This window comes from Phasianus colchicus, chromosome 3 (genome assembly GCF_987193195.1).
Source record: "Phasianus colchicus chromosome 3, bPhaCol1.hap1.1, whole genome shotgun sequence".
Taxonomy (NCBI): domain Eukaryota; kingdom Metazoa; phylum Chordata; class Aves; order Galliformes; family Phasianidae; genus Phasianus; species Phasianus colchicus.
Window position 1 is genome coordinate 32290473 of NC_143438.1, and position 23169 is coordinate 32313641.

At 39.9% G+C, this 23169-nt stretch overlaps 1 protein-coding gene and 1 long non-coding RNA gene across 2 annotated transcripts; one reads left to right on the forward strand and one right to left on the reverse strand.

Moving 5' to 3' along the window:
* The first annotated feature begins 1129 nt into the window (after nt 1-1129).
* LOC116226539 (sodium-dependent neutral amino acid transporter B(0)AT3-like) lies at nt 1130-22051 on the forward strand. Its single transcript, XM_031589447.2, has 12 exons — nt 1130-1286; nt 8134-8274; nt 9847-9984; nt 10708-10889; nt 11297-11407; nt 14958-15070; nt 15370-15498; nt 16272-16428; nt 17607-17811; nt 19109-19268; nt 20231-20393; nt 21682-22051. The coding sequence occupies exons 1-12, from the start codon at nt 1142-1144 to the stop codon at nt 21919-21921; spliced, it is 1884 nt and encodes a 627-aa protein (XP_031445307.2). The 5' UTR covers nt 1130-1141; the 3' UTR covers nt 21922-22051.
* Nucleotides 6887-21565, reverse strand: LOC149918496 (uncharacterized). The gene is made up of 5 exons (XR_016465064.1): nt 20774-21565; nt 18335-18435; nt 9577-9741; nt 7539-7687; nt 6887-7452 (listed from the first exon to the last, which is right to left on the reverse strand). It is a non-coding gene; the product is annotated as an uncharacterized LOC149918496 (long non-coding RNA).
* Nucleotides 22052-23169: the final 1118 nt, after the last annotated feature.

The following is a 23169-nucleotide window of genomic DNA, read 5'->3' on the forward strand; positions in this document are numbered from 1 at the left end:
GGAGCACAGCAGCAGTGGGGGGGGAGGGTGGTGGGTGCTGTGGCTAATTTCTGTGATGTGGATTGTAAAGGTGTGAAGTGTGAAACAGCAAAACCTTGGTATTTTGGAAAGAGAACATTAAAGTTTTTCTCACAGGCTTTCAATTGAAGGCACGCGCTCAGCTGTTACATTCCTCAGTAACTATTTAATGAAAAATAAAAATAGTCACTTGGGATTCATTGACAGGTGGGAAGTGATTAACCTCAGGCAGTTATGGTGAGAACAGACAGGATTTTGATGTCTGAACATATGTGGTCTTGTCTAGAGAACAGTCCCATCCTGGGTTTGCTTAGGAACAAATGTTGGAGGGATCCTCAAAGAGTCCCAGCCATAGTGTGTTGTACCTTTCAAATAATTTATGTCAGTCACAGGTACATGTGTGGATGTTCAGAGGGAAAAGCAATATGGAGGACAGCAGTCTGTGCAGCAGAAGCTGTGTGGCTGCAGCTGGTCCGTGTGTCCCAATGGAAGATCTTGGAATGGGCAAAAAGCTACTGCAAGTACAGCTATGAAAACACACCTTTATCAGGTTCTATTTGAGGTCTCAGTATAACAACAACAGGTAAATCCAATTAATACTTAGTAAAAAAAAAAAAAATCACTTTTTGTACTTACCAAAGATGTCTTCAGTCACTCAGCTAACAAAGAAAGAAAAAGTCAATGCTTCCTTAATTCACAGATCTACACATCTTATAATGTTAATGTCTTATTGCTGTAAAAGTTTCTTTTTAATTATATTCAGCGTCACACTTCTTTGATGGTATCTGAGAACAGAAGGAGAACAGAAAATAAAAATCTGTTTGATCCCAAGTTACCCATTAACAACATATTCCTAAGTTCCCTAACTATAGAAGGAACTGCAAAACATCAAGAGTGGTCATTCTGTCTATATAATAATAATTCCTGGTTTGGTATTTAAACTGTGGCACTTCCAATGACACATTCCTTTGCATTACATAAAAACAAAGCGCCGCCTCTTTTTGGAGAAACCCTTCTGTCATCCCCCATAAAACCTGCAGCAGAGACACATTTTGAAGAATCTTCCCATTTATAGGGATAGGGACTAGAAAGACAAGGCTACTTCATACTAGAAGATTTACCAATGGACATGCCACCTGAAGTCCCTAAAGAAGATGGCAGACCAAAGTGGGATAACAAGTTCCAGTATATCTTAAGTTGTATTGGATTTGCTGTCGGCTTGGGGAACGTGTGGCGGTTTCCATACTTGTGCCAGATACACGGAGGCGGTAAGATTGAAATGGGACTGTGCCAAAATATTAAGCCACGATTCCAATATAATTGTGCTAACTTATGATGGGCATGGAACTTATATATTTGCATCACCTTCTTTTTAGCTATTGAGTTCTCAAATTCTCATAAATGTTTGGCTTTCTCTTTAGATTGGCTGTCTCTGTAGAAATACATTTCATTTTTAAAGGATCTGTTTGTTTAGGAAGTAAGACCAACTTGTTGCTCAGCTCTGACACTGCTGCTACAGTCCTGATGGGAGGAGGAAGCTCACTTGCAGCTTGCTACCTTTAGGAGAAGCCAGAAGTCCTGATAAGGCTTTAGTGAGGCAGTTCTCCAAACAGTTGGCTGTGGTGCTTCGCCAGGAAAACAAGTCACTCCTCTCCCTTCTCTGCCACCTTCAGGAGGTAACCCACAAGCCATGGCTGAGTGAAGCTAAATGGCACTTTTTGATGGTGTGAAGCTGCCTGAAATGCTTGGCTGATTTAACACAAGCAAGCTGATGCTGACACCTGCCCAAGCTTTTCTGTGGGCACCATTCCCATGAAGAATTGCTTTAGAAGCAGCCAATTTAGTAAATACAAACGGATCAGAAATAGTAACCAATTGCTCGCTCCTTACAGCAGCTTTTGAGAGGTACCATGGTAACTTGTCTCAAGCAGAGTGATGTAGCAAATTCTTCAAGCCCAGTTTTATTTGTTATCTTTCAATTTACGGGATAAGTACAAAATTCAAACTGGGAGAAACAGGCAAATGGCAGGAAAAAAATGATTCAATCTAATTCTATCAAAGTATCTGCATTGCTTCATGAACTATATATATTTGAATAAGCCAAGGAACCACAAACAGATGCTGCCATTAATAGCAGGAGGTATTTTAGAAAGAAGCAGCCACATAAGGACTCTGTGAGCATCTGAATGAGTGAAATTAAGCAGGCTTTCTCAGCATAAAGCATCCTGCCATGCACAAACAATGCACTGGGAAACAGAAAAAGATATTGCTACTGATGCTGACACGACCTTTGTGCCCGCTTTTCAAAATCAAGATGAAAAAAAAATGCAGAAGATCCTCAAGACTTATTTGAGATCTGGAAAATGCATGGTATGTGGAGTGAGTTAAGTATCCAGCCCATTTAACTCACTAAGTTGAAAATGAATGAATCTATTTGCCATAGTCTATAGATGAGGACATGGAAATTATTTTGACAGCAAGGAGCACTTTAGCAGTCAAGATGTAACAGCTGGAAGCCACTGTTGCACTAATTCAAGTAAGAAAAAAGCAGCAGCAGTAGGTAGGTGTTTCTCAGGAGACTTTATATTATTTAAATTCAAGATGTGAAACCCAGTGAAGCACTCTCAGCTGCTTACCACAACCAGGTGGCTAGAAAGCCATAGCTGTTAGCATGCCGTTTCTCTGTCAACTGCAACGGCTGGAAAAAGCCTGTCACTGCAGCTAATGACACACGCATAGTGAGGCAGGATACATGCCTTTAGTGGAACATCTACAATGCAAAACAGTATGTGGCTGAAAGGAGGGTGTTCTGGAGTTGGACAAACACCCTGCAGCATCTCAGGTGGCCTTGGATGCCTGAGAGCAGGCAACTAAGCAGCACCCAGCATGTCCAGAGCAGCATTTTTGAGTTCTGGGACAGCCTGAACAGGAAAGACAAAGCAATACACATCTCTTGCAAACAGCCAGCACTTACACAGATTCTTCAGGATTTCATTTTTCCAGAACTGAATTTCTCCTGTAGGTGACTCGGTATTTTTTGATCCCACTCTAAACTACTACTGTGAGTGAAAAAAGGTACAGTCCTACAGCTCACTAAGCTCTAGGAAATGTGAACCAATGACCTGTGCTAGTGACAAGTGAAAGGAAAGTTGCTTGGTGCCATGCTATATCCTATGCTAGCATATTTTCAAATGACTCATAAAGTTCATCTTTAATTAAGCATCTTAACCACAGGAAGCCAGGAAATAAGTCTGGGCCCCTCAATGGAAAGTTAAAAACTTAAGAGAATGTGTAGGATGGAGAGGGCTAAGAAGAACACTGATGACACCTGGTAAGCCAGTGGCATGTCATACCACTGCCAAGCACAAGTAGCTAACAACAGCCTGAACAGGAAGGCAGTCACAGGTTTCTGTCTGCCTTTGATTTCAGATGCTCAGCTCAGCAGGGATTGTGCTGGGCATGGCTCTTCTTCTCCACCTGTTTCTGTGGTTCAATGCTTTCCATGTATTTAGACTCAGGCAAACGCAGTATGACACTCTCATGTGCTCATGCCCAACACTTAAGGCAACCATTTCACAATGAAAGAGACTGAAATGAATGAGGAAGACATAAAAGGGCACAAAAGTTATGTACACCACCCAACAGTCTCCTCCTGCATCCTTGCCCTACACATTGCTCCCATACCAGGTAGGCCACAAGGCTGAGGGCAAGGAGACCTTTCTTAGAAATCACACTGTGACCAGAAAGTCTGTTTGCTTCTGTGGGCGCTGATATATCTCACAGGCACTGGTAGGACAAAAAAGGCAGGTCCTAGAACAGTTTTAAAGATAATAAAAATGGGGAAAAGCTACAGGGACAAAGGCTGAATATTCTTTTTCACTTTAAGAAGTCATCTTAGTGGAAAAAAAAAAAAAGATAAAAAAGAGCAAGCAAGCAGAGTCTGTGACACCATCCAGAGTATTTAAGGGTGGTGAGGCACTGGAACAGAGAGGTGGTGGATGCCCCATCCCTGGAGGCATTCAAGGTCAGGCTGGAGGGGGCTCTGAGCACCCTGACCTGCTATAGGTGTCCCTATCTGCTGCAGGGGAATTCATAGGAATGGTCTTTAAGGATCCCTTCCAACTCAAATTGTTCTATGATACAGATACTCTACATTGCTACAAGCAGTGGCACAAAGACAATGGTGAATAAAGCTCAAAGTATGGTCACACAGCCAGTACTTGGTCATTGGATTTTTAACAAAGGGTTCAGAGAGCTCAGCTGATGACTATAACAATTCGCTGACAAAATTCTGTGGGATTGATAAATAATTCATCCTGGATAGCAGGTGTTGGGAGAACGTAAGTGATTGATGAAGACCACCAAAAAGACAGAGCTGTTAGATTTACACACGTGCCTAATGTGGTTGCATTTTCATTCAGCCAATTTTAGACAGAGATGCAATTTGAGTTTGCACATTTGAAAGCAAACAACTCAGATGCAAAAGCCCAGTAGATTTTCAGGTGTACTGGAGTGTATCTGAAGATGTGAACAGCAGCATAATGGTTAATTATGAGACCCAAGAGGTGGTGGCTCAGCACCTCAGCCCCAGCCACGAGCACAGCAAAACCTGGTATGGAAACATCATAGAAGACCCAGTCTATGGCTGAATGCCTTCTGGGGTGTAGATCACATTTTCACTAATGATCCAGGTGTTTAAGAGTTAGGCAATGCACTTTTCCTCATTTCTAGATCTTTTAAAAAACAAGAGATAAAAATAAGTGCTTGTATATTTGTCCCATGTCAGCTGTTCTCCTCAGACCTCTGAACCTTATTCATCGCACATTAGTGTTACTCAGTAACTTGGATCTAATATAATATCAGTTTTGCTGACATTTATCACCTGCTTTCGTTTACTGATTATTTGGATTTATTGCCTGAGTTAAGTTAGCTATTTACTTTTCATGACTAATGGCTATGAAGGCTGTTTGCCACAGTAAGCGGAGACAAATACAAAGGTTCCCAGGCAACTGGGATTGAAAAGATATTTCTAAATGATCTGGTATATATTTTGTCACCTAGAACTGAGACTCAAACAGGTCATATAGGCATATCTACATACATAGGTACATGTATAGTCATCTGAAAATACTTCAAAAAAAACAAACCTCCAACTAACATACTGCAAAGTTGTACCTGATTACAGCTGGTATGCATTAGTCTAACCAATGGGTAATAAAAATTACGTGCATAGTGCCTCAGCCTTCAGAATAACTGGAAAATGCCTTTAATATAAATTGCAGTTCTTCTTCGGAAAATAAATACACCCTAAACTCCTGCTAAAAGGGCAGAATGTCCATGTGCTTTTGAGGGAATGCTTTCCAGATATTCATAACCCATGGCCTGTCTGACCTTTTGCTAAAATTTGAATGACAACTTGCTATGAAATGCAGTTGCTTGGCTCACTGCATTCAGAAGGAATAAAATCTGAAACAACACATAAGCCTAAAAGATATTGTATAAAAATAAACAGATAAAAAGAAAAAAGAAGTATGTTACAAGGAGCAGAACTTTTCATTATTTGACAGAACAATTAATTCAATTATCATCTGCCCCAGCTTTTCACTGAGGAGTTGAGCAAGAACAGTAACAGTTCAGGAAATTAGGTTTGCTTCTGGGCTCAATAAATGGAAAGAATCATCACTGTGAGGAATCACAAAATTCCGAGAAACTCAGGAGTTTCTTGGGCTGTGTCCTCATGAAGAAGCAGTATGGGCCTGGAAGAACAGGTGGAGCAAAAGCAGCTGTCCTTGGGACCCAGCATCCATGCCATACACATCTGAGGGTACTATCTTTTAATTTCAGGCTTGCTTCAGCCTGAACTTGGTCCAACCAAAAGTTCATTTGTGGATGGAGTGCTTTACACACTTCCAGTATCAGGGCAGCTACTACGACTGTAGAGCTCTCCCCATTCTGAAGGCTCTTTGCAGTTAACAGCAACATGAAGCATCACACGCTAGCACTCCTCATTGCTTGGGGCTTTACCATAAACAGAACCAACTTACCAATAAGCCAACTCTACTGCATTTCTGTTGTGCCTGTGCTGCACATCATGTACACACTGACACGTTAACTGTGTTTGAATGATGAGTTCTGTTTTATGATACACACACTGTGGTAGGTACCAATGTGAAACTTCATTCTACTTCTTGAATTTTCCTCTTTCTAGATCTCTGATAACCATGTTCAAAAGACATACAAGTTCTGCCTTTTGGCATACCCTCCTCAAAGGATTAAACAGACCCTCGATCGTACAGTTCCAGTGGGTTCTTATTCACCATTAGTATTTGCTATTTTCATTCTATGTGTAGGAGATTTTATTGAGAAGGAGTGCAAGCTTTAAATGCTTGAGCAGACTGTGCTTGCTTTTCCTATTTTCTTTTCGCCTAAAAAGAAAAACAAATAAATAACTAAGCCTGTGAGCTGAACCTCTACACTCTGAGCCACTTATTTGAATTTGGTTTGAGAAAGATTAGTTCCATGAACTGCTTTTAACCCTATCTTTTGCCATCTTTTCACAATTGCAGGTATCACACTTTTTACACTGTTCAAATCTCTTGTTTTGTACCTGGGTACTTAAGAACCTCCTCTGAGTAGAGGGGACTGCCGAGCAGGGCTCTTAAGCATCTCAAATGGGGACCTCATAACCTGGAAGTCAACAGTGAGACTCCTCCAAATCTGCTTCTTAGTGTTAAAACATCTTAGGAAACCAGGTCCCAGAGATGTTTGTTTCTACCTTTGGCAAATTAAGAGCAGTCCCTCATTGAAAGGGGGCATCATGTATGTTTTTTTCTCTCATTTATTTCTTTGTAGAAAACTATTAAATAAACAATGCACCTTGTCTGGGTGTTGCATATAGTTATTGTAATTATCTAGCAATAGGTAGCAAAGTTATTGCAATTTCTAGCTCGAAGTGATTTGATTTATGTGCCCCACCTTTCTAAACAGTCAGTGATTACAAAACAGAGGCAGCTCTGGGAAGAGCTCAAATCCATGGTATCTCCCCACTGCCTTTTCCTTGCCAAGGACTGCTGAGCTCCCTCAGCACGAGGACTGCAGTTGTGGCATAATCAGGTGTAGAATTGCCATCAGAGTGATGAAAGGGCACAGAGGTGGCATGAGCTGGTAGGAGGATAGGAAGGTGTGGACATAGCATTTCTATTTTTGTTTCCCCAAAGAAAAACTATTTTGTGGGCACAGTGACTGATGGCCATGACATGGAAGTTCAGTAGTATGATTTAGGCCATTCTGACTCAAGTGGACAGGTGGGCAGAAGGGATGAGCGTGCCAGTGAGATGTCACTTGGTCTCATAAAGATCAGTGTCTGTGTAAAGAATGGAGATTCAAGGCAGTGCACACCATCATCCTGCAACAGCCAGAAGCACATGCTGTCTCCTGCTCAACAGAGAGAAAGATGAAAGATATAAATGACAAAGAATACAAACCTGGATGAAACAGGTGTCATTGCTCCCACAGCTTACAGAACGGTTTTCAGCTTGTTTCCAGTTATGCAGCACCTACAGGTTCTTGGAGAACGTCATGCAGAAATGTAGTCTCCTAGGGGCTTCCAGTGCAAAGTCTTGCTTCTGCCAGTGGGAAAGGGCAACCTCTCAGCTTTGGTCTGACCATTCTGCAGAAAAGAGATCACATAGAAACCTGCATTTTAATAACTGTGCTAATTGTTAATGCTTTATAAAGGCTAGCTATTAAAACCTTTTCAGTGTTTAGTGCTTACAGCAGTATACTTCCTGGCTTGTGTATCTGCTACTATTCCCCTAACAAAAGAAAGGGAAATGGTGGAACACGTGTGGATCCTTAGAGCTTCTGTGTTCATGAGTGTCAGTGCTGAGGGGATGTGTCCTGCAGCATTAATGGTCCTGGCATTTCCTCCTTCATTACCACCACCAAAACCACTCACAATCAGCAGCTGTTCCTGGGAAAGCATCCACATCAGCATTGCCTTTCTCAACACTTCCTACAAGGACTTTGTTACAGCCATGAAGTAGAGGAGATAACAGCAATTTGAACGAGGTGCAGATAACCATGTGGCTTAATTGCACTTAATTATACTTTCAGGAGCATTCCTGATTCCATACTTCATCGCTCTTATCTTTGAAGGAATCCCACTGCTGCATCTTGAACTTGCCCTAGGACAGTGCCTGAGGAAAGGCAGCATCAATGCCTGGCACACCATCTCACCTTACCTGGGAGGAGTCGGTAGGTATCTGGGCTGAAGGAACCACAGCTGGGCTCCCACTCAGCACTTATTTCCTACAGGGCTGCACCTGATGCTCATCAGGATATCATTCCCATCAGGTGTCACTCCAGACACATGGGAGCCTAAAATATGAACCTTTTAGCCTTTGATGTGGGTGCATGAGATAGGAAAGCTAGAGTGTGTCTTGCTGTATGCAGGAAAATGGGATTGGTGCTGACAACTATGCCTGTGGAAGGAAAAGAGTGGGTAAGAAGGGCAACTGGAAAGAACAGAGCAGCAGGATGGGACCTCCAGCAAGATTCCTCTCCTACTACTAAGCAGGTCCCTCTGCAAAAAAACAGCAAGCAGAATTTGTAGTGTTGATACACTTTCTTACTTATTGTAGGAACAGAAGATAGTAGTTTAGTGTGTTTGTGCACAGTATGAGACAAAATAGTGCCCTCGTGCAGCTATGTTGTGCTGTGAAACTTCAGTCTCTTTTGGTCTGCTGTTAAAGTTCTGTTATGTTGTAAAATAAATAAATAAATACTGAATTATGTACTATGTCAAATAACTCAATCTTCATTTTCTAAATAAGTAGTTTAAATCTCAGACTTTTCCTGGACCAGGTAACATCCCAAGTGTTTTGTAGGAACTGGGACAACTCAAAACCCAGTGCTTTAGAGAGACTACCTCAGGAAGATCTAACGTCTGTCTCAATTTTACTTTTGTTTTTATGAAATGAGCAGCATTCTGTACTTAAGCTTGTCCTATGTGCCCTATTCCTATGCTGGCTGTTCAGATTCCTGGTAACCAGGAGCCAGTGGCTCAGTCTTCACCTACTCTGAGCAAAGTGTCATCTCCATCTGGAAGCCACACTGGATAAAAACTCTGCCTAACTTTGACCTCAAAGCAAGAAATCAAACTACAGATTTAGTGGGATCCCTTCCAGTATGAATTTTCTTAGGCTCTATCCAAATGTGAAGCCACTTTCAGAAGTGAGCTGGCTAATAAGTCAGGAGTTGGGTATGCTCCCAGCTCTCTATCTGAAGAAGACTCTATGGCTCAGGCATCCTGAATGTCTGAGCCCAGCAAGCCAGAACTCTTAAAGGCAGCTGTTTCTCATGTTTTTCATATTAGACAACCTCAGTGAAGTCATAGAAAACTTGTTTCCTTCCCTACAGCTGAAAGTGACTCTGGTGCAACCTCAGATGTTGCCCCTGAAGTGCTTATGAAGCTGAGTGTTAAAGGCCCAAAGTTGTGGGCCCTATGTCTCCTGCTTTCGGTGTCCCAGAACCCTACTCTTTGCATTTGTCACCTACTTGCTCAGGTGGCTGCCTGCTGGCACAGAGTCTCCCAGTAGGGTAAAAGGCTGAGCCCAGGGCACGAAGCAGAGGAGCACCAGCCTTCTTACAGGAGGGCTGGTGGAGCCAGGGACTGTGCATCAGAGCTGAGGACACAAATGCACATCGTCCCTGTGAAGATCTCTGGGAAAAAAAAAAGAAGGAATTAGGAGATGTGAGATTCTAAGAGCAAGTGCTATGACTGGTAACTTTTCCCAGGTTTTCTAAGCTGAAATCTGTCGTCTGCAGGGGTTGCTTCATTGATGGTGTCGGTTCTGGTGAGCTTATACTACAACACCATTCTAACCTGGGTGATGTGGTACTTCATCAACTCTTTCCAGGAACCCCTTCCATGGAGCGTCTGCCCTCTAAATGAAAACAGAACAGGTAACTGCTGCTTCAGTGTCACTGCAATTGGAGCATCACAGACATTAGAGTCTGGGGACTAGAGGGAAAAGGGAAGTTTGGTTTACTTGTTTTGCTGACATAATGGTACAGGGACCACTTGAAAGAACATCCTGTGCTTTCTGACTATGGAGAAACAGTCTTTTATCAAGACACTCATAACTGTGACCATAAACTACGTATCAAGACACGTAAAATTGCTGACAACTGCAAAGCAAATTTAAGACATCTTTCCGTAACTGGTTTAAAGGAGACTTGTGTTTTCATCGGGTAGGGATACCTTGGTTATTACAAGCCAGAAAGTCCACTGCTCCTTGGATTTCAGAATAAAAAACGAGGTGTTTAAAAATAAATAAAATAAATAATTTTTCAAATGGCAAAGAAAGTATTTGAAGACAATTAGTTACACATTACCCATTACAAAAACACTAGTAAGACCTAAAAAAGCATATCTAAACAGGATAAATACTGTTCTCTGTTCTTTAAAATGACTTTTTGGCTTTTTTGAGTGACATTTCTTTACTAGAATTGTCTTTTTTTTTTCATGATAAAAAAATGTACTGCAAGACTTGAATGAGATTGCACATAAAAACAGCAACCCTGCTGCTCTCCACTCCTGCAGAGCATTGTTTCCTTGTGATACAGTGAGTGGCAAAATATTACCACATTTCAACATTTATTCTTATGCATGCCATCCTTTTCCAGGGCTCAACGAAGAATGTTATGAAAGTACTGCAGTCAATTATTTTTGGTACAGGAAAACTTTGAACATAACACCTGATGTCACCGACAGCGGCACGTTACAGTGGTGGCTTGTTTTGTGCTTAGCAGCTTGCTGGGCAATTGTGTATCTCTGCACCATTCGAGGGATTGAAACCACAGGAAAGGTAGGAGAAGGACACAAAAGTAAAGAGCTCAGGGTCTTATCCTGTGCTTTGGATGTCATTTTCCAGAGTTCATCAGTTTCATTGCCAGGTATCACTTCAATCCCATTTCACTGTGCTCCTTGTCCAACTAAGTGGTAACAGCAGCACAGATAGCTCAGAAACATGCTTCTCTCCTTTTCCTTTGCAAATGCTTCTTGCCCTAGTAGTTCCCTCTCACTGTTCTAAAAGTATTTTTTATTTTTAATAAATTATTACTAAATATTACTGAAGTAATTTATAATTTTTAATCATGCTCACTTGTAACTGTTTTATCTAAAAATATTAGGATAGCACATGGCAAAAACTTAAAAAAAGATCCATTAATGTTACTGTCAATAACTTTGTCTTAATTGTCACTTTCTGACTAGGCAATTTATGTAACAGCAATATTTCCATACCTGGTCCTAACTATATTCCTTATTCATGGACTCAGCCTACCAGGAGCCACCGAAGGTCTAGTGTACCTTTTCACCCCTAATGTAAGTATTACCGCTATCGTCAGAAACACTACTTTTCCTTTCTTACCCCTCAGATCTCATGCTATACAATCATTTTGAGGTTCTCATTTTTTTTCTCATCTTCTCAAAGGGATAGGAGTCTTAGATCCCTCTATATGCTGGTCTTTTGAGATGGACCTCTTTACACTGCGCAAACTCAAAGTTAAATTGGACTGCTAAGTGCTTGCTGTGAGCTGTGGGCATCCTCATAGCTCTGCCTCAGTGCTAAAAATCACTGTAAAGTGGAGAGCTGAAAAGAAGAAAGACAGCACCCACTGGTACAGCAACCTCTGAGCTTGGGACAACCAGTGGGCACACAATTGCAGAGCTGTCCTTCAAGGCCCCAGCACCTGCCCTGTGAACACCATACCCCTCCTCTGTGGTCTTAGTGCCCACAGGCAGCCTTTGCCTTATTGAACATGTCCATCCTCTGCTTTTCTGGGGAAAAAACTGACAATACTAGTGTGGAAAAATTCAGATGAATTACCTGCAATGGAGAGGTGTAAGGCCATCAGTGTTGCTTGACTACACAGCCCTGACTGACTGACACTGAAGATGTTCTTAGACCTCCTAGGTGTCTGGTGTCACCTCGCTTTCCCATCGGTTAAGGTCTAAAGGGAATACTGATTTCACTGAAAGGAGCACCACTCTCCTGTTCTGAAGGCATTTGTTGGCTGTCAAGGTTAGATGTGGATAAACCACGTGTTCTGTAGGTAAGCTGACACATTACATTATACAATTACATACTGCTTGAGAGGGGCAAGTCCAGGACCTTTTTCCCTCCCAGCAGGGATACGTAGTGGTGTGAGAGGAATGGGCTTGTACTGCTGCCAGTACTCCATGTGCCCAAATGGCTTTGGTCATGGGTTTGAACCTGAAAAATAGAAAACCACGCAACTAACTGCCCAACTCCTATGATACAGAGTGGAGAATGGGTATTTGGCCAATTCAGCTGTAAGAATAAATCAACACCAGCATCCTGAATGCCATGCAGGTGATCACAGGTCTGAACTGTAGCAAGGAGCTGTTGGGCTCTCTCCCATGGCAAAGTAGTAATCAAGGTGGCAAATCGTGCTGAAAGAGCATGAGGCCAAGGTATGTCTGTCTCATCTGTAACTCAGCCCATCAAGCCACAGTGCAGAAACACTGGATATTTTCCTTTCCTAACCCTCAGGTTATCAATGCCCTATTCATCCTCAAATGTGGGAATTTTAATCTCCCTTCCTCACTCTCTCCTGTCCCTGCCCTCCAGCCTATGAAAGTAAATAAGCTGTTGGATATGTTCATACAGGTTCCTCAGAGTATCTAACCAAAAACCTCTTTAGATTTCTCTACAAAGCCTCTTTTCCTCTGCTCTCTCTCTTGTTAACAATTCTTTACTCCCCCTCTTTTTGGGATTCACATTATGTTGGCTGTTTGATCTGAATAACTTTGTTTTATTAAAAAATATTTACCAGAAGTGTTGAGGGGCCTGCTCTCACAGGCAGCTAAAAAAGGGGGTCAGCTTCCATGTTTTTCTGCATCTGCTCAGGAGCACAAATGGCTCTTTCTCCAGCCTCTTTCACATCTGAAAAAGTTTCAAGGATTATATATATCTGGGGGGGGGGGGGGGTTCTACAACAGCGAATGCTTACTTTCCACATTACTTCAGTTTTCACTTGTTCACATTCTGATTTGCTATCTTCATCTACCTGTTTCTAGCTACAGCACATTTAGTCTTTTAAAAACAAATTACTGAAAATGCAAAATAACTTTTAGGCTCACAATTATTGGCTTATGATCAGATAACAACCTTGTCATAATGTTCTAAAGTTGAACAGTATTGCTCAACTTACTACACATGCTGGATTCAGAAGGGTCTTCTCTAGGAGGTCTCAGTACAGTCCCCCAAAACAAAGGTGGGCTCAACAAAATCCAGTGATGTTTGGACACGTATATGTCAGTACAGTGAGTTGGTCACGTCACTCTTCACTTGCCTGTCTATTGACTGTTTTTTCAAACTTTGAGGTTGATTAGCATGTTCCAGAGTTAGTAAGTGCATTGCATCTACCACCAAGCTACACTAACTCCAACCTCATATGCTGGAAGACCCCAGTCAGGAAAGACAGATTTGTAGCAAGTGGATCTGTCAGCACCGACCATTGGCTTGGCAGCACATAGACCAGGCAACAATGTGAATACTTCATTTCTGCATAGCACTCTGTTCCTGGATGTGCACAAGCTCGTATCAGTAAGCACTCCAGCACTGAAGGGTTTGGTTAAAATCTTCCAAAGTAAATGTCCTAACAGGTCTGTTAGCCTAAGCTGAAGCATTTCAGCCAGCAATGGTTCCATGTATCTGCTCATTAAACTGCTGTATGAAACGTAACACCAGTTCTCCTGTGGTCAAAGCACTGTCACACACACTGCCAGAGCATATGTGGTTTATCCAAACTGAGGTGAATGCATTACTCTAATCCTTCAGGCTCAGACCAGCTTTAGAGAAACCCAAAATACTATAACCTTTCTTTGGCACACTCTTAGTCCACAGGGTCAACAGCCTAGAGATGTAGACACGACATAGTTCTTTGCTTGTGAAGCCTGAATGACTGAGATGCCACATTTTTCTGTGCTCAGACTGATGTAAAACAAAGTGATGCACTCAACTGCCCAGGTATTACTTGCGGGGCAAATGATATTTAAAACACCAGTTCTGTGCTTTCTGGTCCCACAAGTTGTTACTGGAGTGGAAAGTAGTTGACGTTGCAGAGTATGAAAATAACATATTTCTTTGCCAAACGCAGGAAATATATATTCAACACATCTGTATTGTGCATGTACTAACATTTTTGCATTACTTTTAAACTAATTTTAATGGTAAACCTTAGTCCAGTTATTTTCTTAAAATTGCATACTGTTCTTCATAACAACGACAAAAAAAAAAAAGATTATTTTTTTCAGTTAATTTCCTCTACGAAATCTTCCCTTCTTAAATCAAATTCCAAATTTCACTCTATTCATTTTTCCTTCTTCCTTCTTTTTCCTATGCTACTTTGCATTTTTGTTTACACAGTAGTTTGAATTTAAGATACACATTCTATTTTTTTAATGAATATTCTATTCTTGGACTTTTAGGTTTTTTGTTGTAATTTCGTTTTTTAAAATGTGACGAAGGTTAAATATTTGTACAGTTTTAAGAAGATAATAACCTCAGACTGTAAGTTACTCACTATGTATAATAACAAGAAGAAACGCATTGAAGAAAAATGTGATGTACCGTCTCCACTGTGTGCCTATCACTTGATTAGAAATGCTCCTATTATCAGACAGAAGAGCTGCATAACTGCATTAATGAGAGTTTTAAAAGAGATTTTATACATATTTTTTAATGTGCCTTCAGAAACATCTGCTCTAATGACATATTTTAAACTAATTTCCATTTTCAGTGTACAGAGATGGCATCACAACTCACAATTTCACACACGTGAAATAGAGCAGCCAAGAGAACAGAAAGTTTAATTCCTAAATAATGCATTCATTCCAATTATTTCAGCTGAACATCCTGAAAAATCCCCGTGTGTGGCTTGATGCAGCCACCCAGATTTTCTTCTCTCTTTCTTTGGCTTTTGGAGGGCTTATTGCGTTCTCAAGCTACAATCCATCAAAGTAAGTGGAACTGTGACCTTTACAACTTGGATAAATTCTTGCGGCACTTCATGCAATTTTCTAAAATTTTCAAAATGTGGCATACTTCTAGGGGATCTCAGCATCTGCTGTCCTTCCAGGTTTCAGTGATCTATTTTAGCATTTTAACAAATTTTTTTCCTTATGCTCAGCAAATAAATTTTGTATATTTTTTGTCTACAGTACTAATCGTCAATGTGGAAGTCTCTTCTATATCATGGAGGGGGTGCAGATAGATAATACTTATTTAGCCAATTTGCTTATTTGAATTCTACTTCTAGAAATGACTGCGAAAAGGATGCTGTGACAGTAGCAATTGTGAACAGCATAACATCCCTCTATGCTTCCATCCCAGTCTTTTCTGTTTTGGGATTTAAAGCAATCACAGGCTATTGGGACTGCTTGGACAGGTGAGAAACTTCCATTCCAGTGCTATACTGTAGTTTCTACACCTAAACAGATAAAGCATTACTTGAAAACAAGCATTTCATTGAAAAGCAATAGTACCTGTATGGAGAAATCTAATAGAGAAATATAGATCACTATGGTACTGAGGAAAGAGTGATCACAATAGCATTTGTATGGAACAAAACATTATAGAATAATGTATTGGAATTAGAGTACATAAAGACCCACAAATTAAGGGTCACATATTAAGCTAGCATTAGAAATAGTAAAAATAAAACATTTTTCTATTCCACAGGATTTGTTATTAAACACAAGTGGTGGAAATGATATGGAGGTATCAAATAAGAATTGAAATATACTTTAGAGATCTGTGTAATGTACTCTGAATTCGTATCTCAAATAAGTATTAATGAATATTTTCTCTTAAACATTTACAAATGATATATATTATGTTTCTTATATATATATATATAAAAATACATTAAAAATCTGTATATAGGAGGAAATATATATCCCTCATATATATATTTTATAGATAGATGAATATATATGTTATTTATAAACATATGTAAAAATATAGGATATACATATCCTCATATAATTATTTATATATATATATATATACCTATATATATAAATATTTAGGAAAAAATTACATACATGTATATCCTTGTGTAATATTTTCTTTTATGCTATAAATAACAACAGTGGAAGTAAACAATTTTCTATTAATGTTCAAATGCATAACATTTCCACATGTTGGCTCCTCTGCCAGGAATATTATCAGTGTCATCAATGAATATGATCTTTCGGAACAAAGCATTACACGACAGAACTATACAGACTGGATCACGTTCCTGAATTCATCAAATCCAGAAAAACTCACTGGTCTTAAACTGAAAAGCTGTGACCTTCAAGAATTTCTTGATCAGGTACCATAATTGCTTCTAACAAAACAACCGTTAAATAAATATTCATATATGTAGATAAAAGGACCACCCACTTTGTTTAACTCACTTGTAATTTAGTTGTAATTAATATTTTTTTATGAAATCACAAAACATTTCTTCACAATTTCAAATATCAGCACTACTGTAGGGCAGTGTGAACTCAAAGCTACCTCATATGGTATGCAAAATAGTACATAATAATCACAGAATTAGTGTTCAAAGGGGCTCCTACACAGAGCATACACGATGGACACTGGCTTTAGTTCTACTCCAGTTTAGAAGAATAAGCCTAAGAGAGAAAACACAACTAGCTGAAAGATTATAGAGAAAAGATGCTGAATGGGAGTTTCCTAAATCCCTATTTGGCAACTGAAGTATCAGAACTATACTAAAACATACACTGTTTGCCTCTGATCCCATATATGTGCAAATACAAATTCTGATCTGTGACTGTCAATTCATACCTAATAGACCATTTAAAATTAAAATGGAGCTCTTCATTTCTACTCCCACAAACACTTCCCACTACTCATTTCCTCCAGTGCTGACTGCTGCATAGCCTGCTAGGCTAGCCAGCAGAGAAGGACACAACATAAGAGGTGACAAAGTTAAAGCTTCACTATTTCCACTGGTTTTACACAACTCTTTGATTGTCAGATGCCATGTTTTCATATACACTGGTATAAGTATTTGTATCCCTTTTTGACCTTAGGAGGCCAGCTTCAGAAACACATTTACAAACTGTACAGCTTATTTAGGTGCAATGACCGGAAACAATCACTGTGATTATCTTGCCTAGTGCAGACCCTAAAAACAATAGCATTCTCAATTATTCTTAGTTTAAGTCAAACTTGAACTAGACTGTATCTCAGAAAATAATAGAAGTTGAAATTCTGATATTGAGGTTCAGACTGTGAAGATACGTGCATGTTACAGAATCAGAGAATCATAGAATAGTTTAGGTTGGAAGGGACCTTAAGTACCACTCAGCTCCAAGCTCCTGCAATGGGCAGGGTTGCCACCCACTCAGATCAGACTGCCCAGGGCTTCATCTGATTCTGAACACATTCAAAGATGGGGCACCCACAGCTTCTCTGGTCCTGGGAAAGTACATTTAGCCCCTTATAACATTTATTTTAATTTGTTTGTGAATTCTGCAGAGCGTATCAGGATCTGGCCTGGCTTTCATCGTGTTCACTCAAGCCATTATCCTAATGCCAGGCTCACAGGCCTGGGCCATCCTGTTTTTTGTAATGTTGTTCAGCTTGGGCCTCTCTTCCATGTTTGGAAACATCGAAGGAGTCTTCACTCCTCTTCTAGAACTTCAAGTTATATCTAAATCAATACCTAAAGAGCTTCTGTCTGGTAAGGTATTTGGTTTGCTTTGTTCAAAGAGGGTGACTTCTGTATAGATGCATAATGATCAACTGCTTAGTAAATATTGTAAAGGGATTAAGAATTTGTAATATTAACTTAGCTATTGTGTAGTGCTAGTCAAGGTAGTGGATTGTATTTGCAGAAGATAAGGACATAGATGAGGTAGCACTTTGGCATATGGTATCACATTGCCCTTGCCATTGTCCTTAGCTTGCAAGAGCTGTTCCAGTCCGTGAGCGCTCATTTAATTACCGGGATGGGAGCCAAGCTTGTTTTAAGCTGTTGCAAACATCAGGAAGAGCCTCATCTCCACTGAGGCCTTCTGACAATAAGACAATATTAAGGTAACAAGTGACATCAGCCAGTCTGCCCTGTCTATGCAAGAAGTTACTAATGTATCACAGCATTAGCATGACTGTAAGACAGATCACTCACCTCTATTTCATTCAGAACTACAGTACTACCAATTATTTCACATTTACTGAGCAGATAATGAGGAATGACTGCTTACTGTTTAAAGCTAGAATCTCTTCCAACTGAGACAAATCCAAATCCAGCCTTCTCTTCAGGAATTGGGATCTGAGTTGAATTTGTTCATTTTGGCTTTCTTTGCTGAAACATAAAAGCCTGCATTAGCAAAAAGAAACAGAAGAGAATAATAGGAGAGATCCTACTGGATTGGTCTAGAAAAAATTTGGTAGTTTCAAGTAATGGATTAATACCTATCTAATGTATCATTTTAAATTAATACGTGGAATATTACTACCATGCTTTTTCTTGTTGTGGCACCTAAATTAGATTCTTCTCATCCCACAACTTTTTATGTAAAAACAAATCTATTCGCAACTTGATGAGATAACCATCCATATGTATGTACCTACATCTTGGGACATAAGGAGGTATCCTTCTCAGCTCTGGGTCTTTACCCACCACAGGTCCCAGCTGTTCATGTAGACAAATGTGCGCATGAACATGAGAACAGCTAAAGCTCTCTGCATCAGTCAATAGACAACATCCAAAAACTACCACAAGGCAAGGCACAGTGCAGAGTACTTGCTTGGAACTCTAGTAACTGAAGGATACTTGTCACAGGAATGCTTTCCTCATGCAAAAGAATGGTGTCTTTGGTCATCACAGAGGAGAAAACTAAGTTTGGAAAATGCTATCAACTAGGTCCATACAGGGAGAGAGAACAAAAGTCACTCAAACACAAGTAAAAACAATTTAGAACAAAAATGATCTCAAATTCTGTCCTCCAGTAACAAAGGTATCTTTTTTTCTTCAGGTATAATATGTCTAGCTTCCTTCCTTTTTGCTCTGTGTTTTACACTGGGTTCAGGGAGTTACTGGATTGACATTTTTGACAGCTACGCAGGCTCACTGCCTCTTCTAGTTATCGCTTTCTTTGAGGTGATTGGGGTTGTGTACGTCTATAAAATTAAAAGGTAAGCTGGAAACTTTTTTCTCTTAAGAAATAAATGCATCTTCCTCTCAATCCATGTGTGTTGCATACAGATACAAAACACTAACATTTCAGTAATGCTTTCCAGTTCTGTGAATGCTGTTATCATTTTTTGCTTCAAGTCTCCTATATTTGTAAACCAAGAGGGATGCCCCCTGCTTAGCACTTACAGAAGGGGAAATTCTAGCCTTGGAGCTGAAAAATCAACACCTATTGTAGTTCCTTGGCCAAGCAAAGTTGCACTGTCTTTGAAATATCCTTCTGCTATTGCCATTTTGTTCCCTCTATTATTGCATTTTTTGTTTAGCTTTTATTTGTTTAGCATCAAAATTTATGATAAGCAGCATGCAGTAGCTTTCCCTCATTAAAAGGCTCAGACAACATGTTAAGAATCTCCACGGTCATCGACAGATTAAAAATCGTGCTTTGCTATAAAAGCTTTCCTACATTCATTTAATTGTAAATACATGTCCTTTTGATTGAGATTAAGCTTTTCTTCCCTAATTGGGATCCTTCCAGTCCAGAAGTTGTCCCAGTCCTCAACAAATGTTAGTTTTCATCATTTTGTTTTCTCTGGTGCTTGTTGTGACTTAAACTTTGCCTAATTTTCACTCTGGTACTCTAGTTCTGATATCATGTGGATTAGATGCTACAGAATTGCTGTAACATGTTCATTACTCACCTGTAGTTAGAAAACTTACACTAGCATAACATGCTCAGGTCACGTAAACTGACATAGCCACATTCATCTTTGGGGGAAAAAAAGCTCTACTTTCTTAAATTTTATGAACACCTACAGCAAGTTATTAAGGAAAGATATGGAGTAGAAAAGATTCAAGGAGCTGTATCACATTTAAAACTTACAGAAAGACTACAGAAAGAGAGAAAACAAAATTTGTTACCACCAAGCTCTGACATCCTTATATATATGCCTTCTCTTACAAGGTTCAGTAAAGATGTGAAATGGATGACTGGACGAAAACTAAATCTCTACTGGCAAATCACATGGAGGTTTATAAGCCCTCTGCTCCTGCTAATTGTCTTTGTGGCCTTTGTTACTCTTCAGATACAGAAGACGCCAACCTATGCAGCCTGGAATCCCAAATATGTATGTTTCTTAATATTTGCAATACTTAACAGAAGTGAGGGTTGTATGTTTTTCTCTCCCACCAGATCCTTTAAAATCACTGCTGTTCACACAGTGTAGTCTTAGGAGATAAAATGCACAGATCAAGAAGGCTTCAGTATGCACAGACATTACAAGGTTACAAATACTTAAATGGCTTTCCTGTTATTAAGGGCTTCTTTCTGAGAAATCTTGTGTCACCACACTCCATATTTCTTAGAGATGCATGTAATGCAGACAACTGCTTAAGTGAAATGTTTCACAGAGACATAGTTTCATAAGTGGTGCATATGTATAGTAGAGCTTCAGAGCTGCATAACAAATACCAGGGATGGAAACATTTTCAAAGGCTCAAGGGAGACCTTATTGCTCTCGACAATGACCGGGAAGGAGGCTGTAGCAAGGTAGGTGTTAGTCTCTTCTCCCTCATAACAGCAGTAGGACAGTAGGACAAAAGCTTTACACTGTGCCAAGGGAGGTGCAGGTAACGTATCAGCAACAATTTCTCCTCACAAAGAGGGGTGAGGCACTGGAACAGGCTGCATAGAGGGGTGGCGGAATCACCATCCCTGGAGGTGTTCAAGAAACACGTAGATGTGGTATTTTATGACATTGTTAGTGGGCTTGGTGGAGAATGGGTTGATAGTTGGACTAGATGATCTTACCAATCTCTTCTAACTTAAATTATTCTATGATTTCCCTTGAGAACTACTGATACCACTGGGACACTGATGAATGTATGACTGTGCAACTTGGACAGACAGGGAGGCAAGGAGGCAGTGGTCCAAGAACAGTGCTGGTTAATTCTGTGCCAAAGTCTTGTTGAATGTTGAAAACACTCAATCTGAATGGGGCTGGCTCATGTCAGTTGCAGCTTCTTGTGTCTCTCTCAAATAAAGCCTGTGGAGGGGGTCAGAAGATCGATTCCAGCCTTAAACTGCACACAGATTGCAGTAATCCTCAAAGATTGATGAGCCTCTGTAGTGTGAATATAGGCAGAGACTATCACAGAGATCTACAAAAGAAAAACTATTAAAAAAATTTACAGTTATATATAGACTCACAAGAAGGGTATCCAGAGGATATGGCCACTGAATGCTATCACAGAGGAAAAATAAAACTTCTGCTATCTTTAAATATAGATGGAAATCATAGAAATGTAAGTGCCCTAACCACTTTATTTATTTTCACTTCTGTATTTTATTGTTGTTTGTTTTTGTTTTGTTTGTTGATGGTTTCTTTCTTTTTTTTTTTTTTTAAATCTCCATAGGAACACTTCCCTGTGAAGGAACAGAAAGTCTATCCACCTTGGGTACAGGCCATCTGTGTGCTTTTGGCTGCTCTTCCTTGTATATTTGTACCTCTGGTAGCACTCATCCATTTGATCAAACGAACGTGCAGAAGGAAGGACCCAAGCCTTGTACCACCAGAAATGTTTTCATGTCAAGAGGTTAACAGCAACTTTCCTCATCCCCCCCCAGAAATAAATATTCTATCTGTCTGTAAGTAAAGACGACAGCTTTTGTTAGACATGATGTGTTACTCAGCTAATATGGTTAATGCAGTTAGCACTGCATCATTAGCACTCTGTAACAGTGCTGCTATGTTCCCTTTATTTTCAACCAATTTCACAACACTTGTTGCACCTGCATCCTGTCCTGAATCCTATCTACCAACAAGCACCAGCTCCACTGCCTTAGTTCTATTCATACATTACCAATTTCATATCTCCCTGAAAACAGATTTTACAAACCTTGAAAGCCCACCAGTTATTTCAAGTGTCCTCTGTCTTCCTTCACTTATTCCAAATAAATGCGGTTCTTAAGGATAAGCAACATAAAAATTAAAACCCAAGGAGCAATATTTTCTTTCACCAATCCCCCCACTTAGAGAGGTGGAATGAAAGCTTATGAAGGGGAGTCCTTGCTTAGTCTACTTTTTGTAAATTCCTTTATGCATTTAAATAGTAGTTATTTTATGATTATTCTACAATCTCAAGCATTACAAATAAAGCATCAGCAGTTAAAAGAACATGCACTAAGCAAAGCTGAGTAATTAATTTTGCACAAACATCTTAACCAGCACATTCCAGGGTTTACTGTAGTGGAAAATACTGTTAGAACAAACATTCCCAAATATTAATCCTTACTTTCTTATATTAAACATGATAAATGACTACTGTGACAGAAATGTCTGGAAGCATCCTAGTGTGCTGCAACATTACATGACCATGAAATACATCTTTACTTAAAAAGAAGTCACCTTCTTCTTGCCTGCAGATCCTGGCTATTCTCATGGGAGATAAAGGTTCCCTTTGCAGACATATTTTTGAGCAACCAGTAGCCTCTGAAAAAAAGACTGGGAAAGCATGGGAGGATTAGGCATGACAAAGCCTTAGGTGGAATAATTAATAGAGCCAAAAAAGATTACAGGAAGTTTAAGAATAACGGACACAGTTTTAGTATTTAGCCTTGTGATAGGCTATGTATTAGCAGAACTTTATAAGGGATAAAAGGAATTTGAACAGAAGCTGAAAAAGAACAAAACCAACTCAAACCGCTCACTGACATGTTGCTTCTCTCCATAAAAACACACCAATTTGCAGCTGATTTTCTAGCAGTGTAGAAACAGAGTTATCTCTGATTCCTTTGCAACAGCCTGAAGGGTCACACCAATGGAGGCTTCAAGGAGGCATGACCTTGACAAGATGATAACTAAGAGACACAAAGGAAGGCCCACTTGACAGATGAAAACAATG